Genomic DNA, 9,108 nt, shown 5'->3' with positions numbered 1-9,108 from the left:
AAAACAAACACATTAATACAAATCTAACCGACTGATGAAAGTGATGTCAAACAAGTTTATGAATCTATCTATGAAATCAATGAAAATCTGTATCACACATTTATACAATATGTAGAGGGGGTCCCTGCTGCTTCATGTCTCTCTCAGCTAAGGGGTCCTTGGACTGAAAACGTTGAAGACCCCTGGATTACACAAATGAAGCGTTGAATTAATGGACTTTTGTCCTAAACCAATAATTTGTTGCATTTCTAAACCAATAATTTGATGACCAGCAGAGTCTCCTACTGAGTCTCTTATTGATCGATGACCAGATCAAATTATTGTCTCAGGAATGCGACAAAAAATTATAAAAAATCAAGGCTTCAAGGATTGTGTAATTGATAGAAAAGAAGTAATTCTTTGGGTGAACTACTCCTTTAATCGAGGCAAACGTTTGAAATAATCGTGATATTGATTTGAAGTCATATTGCCCAGACCTTCTGCACACACATCTTCAACCTGACAGGACAGAATCACCACAGTCCCAACGAGCAAAGCACTAGACTAGACAGCCAAGATTAGAGTCAACAAATTCAGTATCCAAGCAAAATGTGAAAAAGTATGGTCAACTCAGTATCTGTAGTTCTGTAGAGTTTTGGTGTGAAATAGTGGTGTTTTTGCAAGACATTATGAGTGAAGTTTTCAGTTGACTGTTTGGATATAAAATGTCATCACTTGATCATTTTATCCTGTGTGATAATCTGTCATAACTAGCATGTCAATTCAAGCAATCCATTTTTTGTGGTCACAGTGACTTTGACCACAAACGGTTTCACTTCATAATCTCCATAGTCTTTCATCATTTGTGATTCATGTAGCTAGGTTATTCATAGATAATGTATTATGTACTTACTTCTGCTGAAACCACTTTAGTACTGTCATTGTGACATCACAAGGGTTTGGCCCAAACGTCTCATTGGTATATCTGAGACATACAGTACATCCGAAAAGTAATTGTGTACGTATGGAAACAGTGGCTAAATGTTCCTGTATAGTTCAGAATTAGTCAAATAAATTCAGTCATCATTGTCATTTTATAGATGATTGACTATATGTGGCGGAGAGAGTCGCAGCCCCAGCCTTTAAGCCTCAAAAGTCTAGTATCTCCCTCATTCCATATCCCTTTGGAGCGATGGTTAAGATAATGGACTTTCACGTGAGAGGCCCGGGTTCGAAGCCCGGGTGGGGAGGTCCGATTCACCTCCGTTACGATGGTGCCGTGACCCGATCAGGCTTCCCCATAGGAGGAGGTCAAAGGGGGGTGAGTGTGGAGGAGAGTCGCAGCCCCAGCCTTTAGTATCTCCCTCATTAAATAGGAATATCCCTTTGGAGCGATGGTTAAGATATTGGACTTTCACGTGGGAGGCCCGGATTCGAAGCCCGGGTGGGGAGGTCCGATTCACCACCGTTACATATACAACCTAATAAGTCACTTTCTTTAACCAACCATTCTCCACCATCACTCAGCAACTAACAAATCGTTGCTGTTGTACAGAAACATCATATCTCCAAATTTCAGCTTTTCATGTTTTGTTGTCGTGAATTAAGGCCCTAATTTGCCATTAAAGTTGTGAAAATAACAAATCTACATGGACACATCGGTTATTTTCACTATTTAAGAAAAGCGTTCCAATAATAAAAAGGAACAGTCTTGGACATTTCCACCGACAGCGATGATATTACCTAAAGATAGTTGTTTGGCAACATTTCCTTACATTAGTTGGCTGTGTATACTTTAATAAATAGCTATAGTTCCGGGCTGGGAGGTGGTTTGTCACTGAACATACTTCTACAGTTGTTGCCTGTCAGTGGGGTGTGTAAGGCAGGAGTAGTTGGACGAAGGCTCTACGATGTCCACTCTGTGGGGGCTCCTCACTGGCAGGTGAGTCAGTACCATACAACAGTAGTGACAGCAGTGAATGTGTGTGGGGAGGAATTCATTGGCGTAATGTCTAAATTGTACATTATTATTGGACAATTCATTGGCGTAATGTAAAAAAAAAAAACATTGGAAATAAAAATATGAAAGCAGAAATAGAAATAGCCATCGGGAACGTCTTGGTTGAGCACAGGAAGTACTGGAACCATTACTGACACATATTACTGTTACAGTAAATTCACAATATGTACACTATACAATCAATGCTGTTGCCTCATTTCATAACGTTTGGTCTGAGCTGAGGATGCCATCTTTACTACACTCACTGAAACAGTTCCTGTTGAGCTCAGCTGACACCACACAAGCAACAATGCTGGCTGCTACACCTCGTTTGTAGTCCAAGAAAATACGTTTGTAGTCCAATCTTAATATAGGATATACATTTTTCGTGTTTAAGATATCCTATATTAAATGGCTTTAGAGGTCCTCCTTCCTTAAGCCAATTTTAATAGGATATCTAAAAAGTTGTGTGTATTGAATAGAATGGCATCCGTCAATATTAAGTAGATGATTATTACGATTTTATGGGCAGAATTAACATGTCAGCACTGAAGTACATTCTATGAGGTGTAGTTAACTTTCTCATTTCCTCTTTAGAGGATAACAGATGGGGGTGGTAACACTGTCAGTGCTCGACCTGTCAACTTCTGGTTTATTTTCCCTTTCACCTATACCTGAAGCCTGATTTATACTTCATTGCGTGCCGGTGTGGCACACAACATAGAAGATCTACAAGCTCACACAGCCCACAGGACCGCAACTACTGATTTTGCCCACAGCTTTGAGTAAAATGGTGATGCCCCCCTTGGCTTTGGAAGCAGTAGCGAGTGGTGTCACTCATGAGAAATGATGTAGTATTTTAATTTCGCTAAACCACACTGTAGCCTTAAAAGTACAAATGTGTCAGCCTTTTATTAATGAACAGGCTATACGTAAACTTGGACAAATAAGTACAAATATTGGACACTACTTTTGTAATTACATTTCGCTATACTTAAACTACACTGCACAGTAACCTACAAATGTCGGCTGTTTATTATGATCAGGCTACACTTAAACTTGGACCTATACAAAATCATAATTTCACCCATTTTGCTCAAAGCCGTGTCAAAATCAGTACACGCCCAGGGACCTGGAGGGGTTTTAAGGCGCTAATTGAAGCCCAAGAGGTCGACTCTGGTACTACAGTTTAACCAAGTTTGACCTCAGCAGTTCATGAGCAGTACTTAGGGGGAAAGTCCTGTTCTGGCGAAGCCCGAAGTGGCGAAGTGGGGATTTGTCTCCTACCGTAGCGATCTGGCGAATCGATTGTCCACGACACTGCAAGCGGCGCGAAGGCCAGCGGACCTTGGTCCTGCTCTTCGCCCCCGAGCGCCGCAGGCGCGAGTGGCCGCGAAGAGCGGGCCAGGGCCGCGCGGCCGGCGGAGCGCCGCGCGAGTTACGAAGCTGTGGTGAATGCAATCGTTATATTTATGCCCAGGCCGTAAGGCCTGGGCAAGCGCACGATAAACGCCCTGTCCAGAAGACGTTCGCCAGATCGCTACGGTATCGGACATTTCCCCACTTCGCCAGTTCGGGCTTCGCCTAAAAGGTACGTGCCCTACTTAGGTAGTGACTCACAGACGTGGTTGCATTGTTGGTTGAGGAACTTTCATCGACATTAACAGTCTACTAAGGTTATGACGCCAGTGACCCGCGGACTCCTAGACAGAGTTCGATGCATAGTTGGTTGAGCAACTTTCATCGAAATGAATGGGCAGGGATTTTCCTTCCTTCCTTCCTCCCTCCAGATATTATATATAGCTCAGTGCATCACAATGTATCACAAGCTTGTATATCTTCTATAAGAGAATGTGTGGGAAAAGGCTGATGCAACAATTAAACGAGAGATTGTCACACAGTGTTAACCGTGTTCATGCTCTCTGCTGGTAGAAAAAAAAAATACGTCTTTGAGTTCCCACCTTTTTGTTGAGTTGATTTGACATTTTTATTTTATTTTATTTTGTACATCATTATGGATGGACAGCCCGTTTCAGCGGAGCCTGCCTGAAGACAATTTAAGGATTACGGGTTTTCTGGTTACTGTGCTTCACTGCGTCTTATTTCAGAGATACTTTCTCCGCACCTGTACTCCAGCACAGAAAACAACTGCACACACAAGAAAAAGACAATGAAACAAGTTTTTTTCCCACATGAACTGAGGTGATTTTACTGCATTTCAGTAACAGAAACAGCCTTGCTTGTTATTTTTACACATTGCACTCACAGCGAAGACGACAGCTCCTCCATGTCAGTGAACAAAGTGATTCAAAGCAACCTTTGGGGAGAGGGAGCGGTCTGCTAAAGGCCTAATTTATGCTTTCGTCACGTGTCAAAAATGGCCAAACTACAAGCTCACAACGCGCCGCATCCGTGACACGTTGTGAGCTTGTAGGTTCTGCTATTCTGTGGGACGAAACATAAATCGGGGCTTAATCAATAGCAGACTCTCCCGCTCAAAGATTCACTCTAGAATGCAGACATTAAAAGCACCTAGTTGATGCATCGGCAGGGTCAATACAACACACACAATGGGTGTAGATGTGATCGACAAAACTGTGGGGGGAGGGGGAGGGGACCACTGACATAGAGCCACCGATTGCCTTGTGGGGGGAGGGGTTTCATTCACGTGAAAAACAATGCAAATCAATATGCTTTGCTCATATTGAAATTTCCCTCGAGTGCCCTCCGTAACTTTGGGGCGGACATGAGAAGAGGTGGCGAAGCACCTCATGGGCGTCACTCTCGAATGCGAGTGGCTTGTATTTACTGGATACAAAAAAAAGGACGATAATACTGACCGTTCGTCTGCCTTTGTTGGTTGGTGAGGTGAAACGGCTGCGGTGGTTCTAAGCCAGTGGCGGGTCTTGTTAAAATGGGGACAGGTATAGAGAGCACACAGGAACTGAAAGGTTGGCCCAACCTTCGTTCCTGTGATCACGCACGACTAATTGTTTTACTGCTAACACCAGTTTTGTCCGTTTTGTCCACATGAAAAACTTTTACTTTGTGTTATTTTTCGGAATATGATATTCTTGCAAGTCATACACATCCATATAGATATAGATGAACTCTTTTTTTTTTTCTTTTTTATAACTTTTTTTCTCTTTAAGTCAGCATACAAGGTAAGCTGGGTGACTATATATGAAGACAACAACTACAACTTTCACAGCACTGGCATTGGTTAATTTTAAATACAGTACTCAAGCATTGTTAGATTAATAAAACAAAAAGAAAAGAGAGAAAAAAATCTGGGAAAAAACAAAACAAAAAAAACAAACAGAAACATAATACCCCCGAAAGAAATAAGCTACGGTGAGTTGGTTTCTCCCCTAAAATGTTTCCTTTGTATTTCAATGGCATGATGTACATATTTGTCTTTAACCATACCAACAACAAAAAAAGACGTCTATCCATTGGGGAAATTCTCTACGAAGTGTGTGTTCACTTTGGATTTCCCTTGATTTGATACAGTACCATGCATTTTTATCGCTCACGTTAAAAGATTCAATAGTTGATAACTTGATTATTTGTTGTATTATGATTATTATTTTGTTATTATTCCTCTAAATTCCACTGAAATCATCGATAAATGTTGAACGTGTTAGGATAGTGTTGTCTTCACATAGACTCAGGTAATGGTGTTTTTTTTTTTGTTTAGGTCCACATCCACCCTATTGCATGTTGACAGGTTATGCAGGATACAGTGGCAATCGTGGGGTGGGGGTGGGGTAGGTGGTTGGGGTATGGGATTAGGGGGGGGGGGGGGGGGGGGGGGGGGGGGGTTGGGGGTTGTGGGTAGTGAGGTGGAGTCGGGGGTGGGGGGTGGGTGTTAGGGTGGGGGGTTCAGCTCCTAGACGACAGCCTTTGAATCCTTGCAGACCTGAGTGGTGGTGCCTGAGTTAGTCTGTTCAGTGTCCGTCCTCTCTCCCTTCACTCTGCAAAAAAAAAGAAAAAGGACATAAGCGTCAGCCACAACACAAACTAATAAGACTACTACTAGACCTCACAGTCATCCCCCAGGACTCACCTAATCCCAGCTCACTTTGCTAGTCTCTGTGTCGGCTCAAAAGGTAGAAGACAGAGTGCAGTGCTTTAAGATACTCAAGAGGACCAGTGCCCTGATGTTAAACTACCTGTCACACTAATTCTCTAGAGCATGGGTCTTCAACGTTTACAGGCCAGGGACCCCTTAGTTGAGAGAGAGATGAAGCAGGGACCTCCACAACCTTTTCATAGATTCCATATAGTGACATCGTTTGACAGCACAATCATCAGTGTATTTTGGATTCATGTCAATTTGTGTTTGCGAGGCGTTGTGAGCTTGTAGATCGGCTGTTTTTGGCAAAAGTTCTCCGAATATGGACGCTAGGGTTCAAGTGGTTAATATAAAAAAAGTTTCTGTCACACAAAGATATGGAGGACCCCCTGTAGTAACTCTGAGGACCCCCTACGGGTCCCGGACGCCCTGTTGAAGACCCCTGCTCTAGAGTATAAGTGATGCCCATGGGCATAACACCAGAAGGAGCTCATCTGACCGCGTTCCCCCCAAATTCGGATCAAACATGAGGGGGAAAAACTGTTTCCGGTTTGTTTCATATGATGGAAGTCCTGTGCCAACAGTCATTCTTTGCATTATGTCGTTACCAGGCTTTTATCGTTGTAGATGAGAAAAGGCTGGGAACGAGGCAATTCAGACCTGCTCTACCTTGGGCCAGAACCCTTCAGGGAGACCAAAGACTCCAAAAGACCAAAATATTATAGGGCAGGAAAATGTAGACACATGACAGTGAGACTGTTTACAGAGTAGTGGTGGGCAAAACAGTTAAGTCATCTGTGGGGTTGGCAAAAGGGCCTTTCTGTGTGGAGTTGGCATGTTCTCCCAGTGTCTCCTAGGGTAGGTAACCCTCACAAAACAAATGTAGTAATCCTAGTCTTTATACTGCCAGCCGGGGCGCCTGATGGAGGGGAAGGGAACTGGTTGGAATAAAGTGTTCCTTCCATGCGCTACATCCAACCGGGGAAACTCCCCTCTGTCAGGTGAAAAGAAACGGCGTGGACTCTTCACACAAAGAAGGAAGCATGAGGTCAGTCCGTGGTCCTCCCCAGGTTGGCAGAGGGAGTGTATCCCCCCCCCCCACACACACACACACTATTGGCCGGCTATTTAACAGTAACTGTGATTAGCTGTGGTTCCTGTTGCATGGTCCATTTCATCCACACAGGATTTTTGAAGAGACTGACGTGCGAGAGCGGCGTGTTCCAGGGGCAGTGAAAGGCGGATGACAGGTTTATACACAAACACCATCACGTGGGCCACAGGCCAGCAGAGAGAGGAGCTGGGTAAGAGGCAAACTGTAATTGTTTATTCTGATAATGGCAACTATCAGACCTACGCGGGGGAAACTATTGGGCCAAAAAGAAAGAATGCTGAAACACCAGACCATAAATGAGTTTTGGAAAGAGAGAGAGAGAAAGATGGAGAGAAGGGGGGGAGGGGGGGATAGGGCGGGCTAAAGACAGGAAGATATAGGGAGACAGAGAGAGAGAGAGGAAGGGAGACCAAGAAATAACTGTTGAGTGATTAACTACTCAGGTCAAAGTATATGGGCCAAGTGTTTCCATATTCACCCCTCATCTCCGATGGTGACGTAAATGAAAACGGTTACGGTGCCGGCGGGGTGGGTTCACTTTCTCTGTTCCTTTTCCTCTTTTGCGCTGAAGAAGACCAAGAGGGCTTTTTTTCCCGTGGCACACCTACTATGAAAATACTCGACTAATGCTTGGCTGTGAACTCCTCTCTGTCCGTCTCCAAAACTGAAATGGCCACTGCCCACTCTCCCCATTTCACCCTCCTCGGTCGTCCTTCCTCCCTCGCCATGGGAGAGAGAGGAAGTGATGGAGGGAAGTTTCATTGGTAGTACAGGCTCCAGTTTTCATAAGGCCTGGTGATGAAATGTTGCACATAACGCTTGGGATGAGATGGTGGCTGATTATTCTGTGTATTCTTGCACAGAGAATCCTCAATGCAAAATTTACAGCAGTGGTTCCCAAGCACTGGGTCGGGACCCATGTGTGGGTCGCGGACACATTTTTATGGGTCCCTTAATTTTGTTTCCTACATTTTTTCTAAGTATTTTGATTAATAAATAAAAGAAAAATCTCAGAAATTCCATAAATTAGAAACCAAATGTCTAAGAAGTAGTGAACATAGCCGATATACAAGCTCAGAGCGCAGCGCGAAGCAACGCTTTGTGAGCTTGTAGACCTGTTGTTTTCACTAGTTTGGGTCCCGGGCAAACGTATAATTTCACTTTTGGGTCTCGATCTAAAAAGTTTGGGAACCACTGATTTACAGGATACCTCTCGGCTAGGAGTGTGATATCATGTCATTTGTACCTCTAAGCTTGCTCTGTCCTAGAGGTGCAAACCTCCTCTCACAACCTCCGCAAGACTGGCCACTGGTCAAATCAATACATTTTCCAATGCATCGAGAGACACAGAGTAAACAGGAAGTAGAAGGAAGACGCTCGTTATTGATTGTAAAGCAACGGCGTGAAATTGACAATAAGTTGGACCCTGTGCTTACTGCGAGGCTGAAGCTATCGAGGTCTGTTCTTTGTCGGGAAACAAGTGTAAATCCGAAATAAAAACAATTCATTCATTCACGTTTGCGAGTGATTCGCTTTAAGTGATTCGTTCATTTTGGTGATCGGTCACTTCCTCAAAAGTCATCGTTGCTCCAGTTGTTCATTTTCCTCCACGCGGAAAGCCCGGTGACGCGAGGTTCAGTAAGTCAGCTGCAAAACGCAACCTTTTTGACTGGCTGAAGGAAGACGTTCCTCTTTCGTTATTGGATTGAACTGGAGTGAACTGGAGTGAAGAGCACAGAACCAGAAGCACTGAACAGGAAAGAAATGAGTCCAGTCACTGAAATGAACAATATAGTTCTGCGGCAATGGGAATTCTGGAGAGAGTTGGCTCTCTCTTCTCACGCACCTTGCAACGCAGGTTACCTATAATAGTAATACTAATGGCTAAGGCTCTGTTCCATTCTGGTCAAACAGAGTTAGGGTGCAGATATTGTGCAC

The 9,108-nt window shown here is 43.9% G+C and overlaps 1 protein-coding gene across 3 annotated transcripts in view; it reads right to left on the bottom strand.

Annotated features, from left to right (window-relative positions):
- Nucleotides 1-4,158: 4,158 nt before the first annotated feature.
- Nucleotides 4,159-9,108, bottom strand: part of stau2 (staufen double-stranded RNA binding protein 2) — a 176,060-nt gene continuing 171,110 nt past the window's right edge. For all 3 annotated transcript variants that reach the window (XM_080751538.1, XM_080751537.1, XM_080751539.1), the window contains exon 15: nucleotides 4,159-5,955. In XM_080751538.1, the coding sequence (XP_080607664.1) occupies nucleotides 5,929-5,955 (27 nt within the window). In that variant the 3' untranslated portion in view covers nucleotides 4,159-5,928. The remainder of the gene's footprint in view (nucleotides 5,956-9,108) is intronic.

The sequence above is a fragment of the Nannobrachium achirus genome (genome assembly GCF_963921795.1).
Source record: "Nannobrachium achirus genome assembly, chromosome: 21".
NCBI classification, from domain to species: Eukaryota; Metazoa; Chordata; class Actinopteri; order Myctophiformes; family Myctophidae; genus Nannobrachium; species Nannobrachium achirus.
This window is presented reverse-complemented; position numbering and strand designations above follow the sequence as displayed.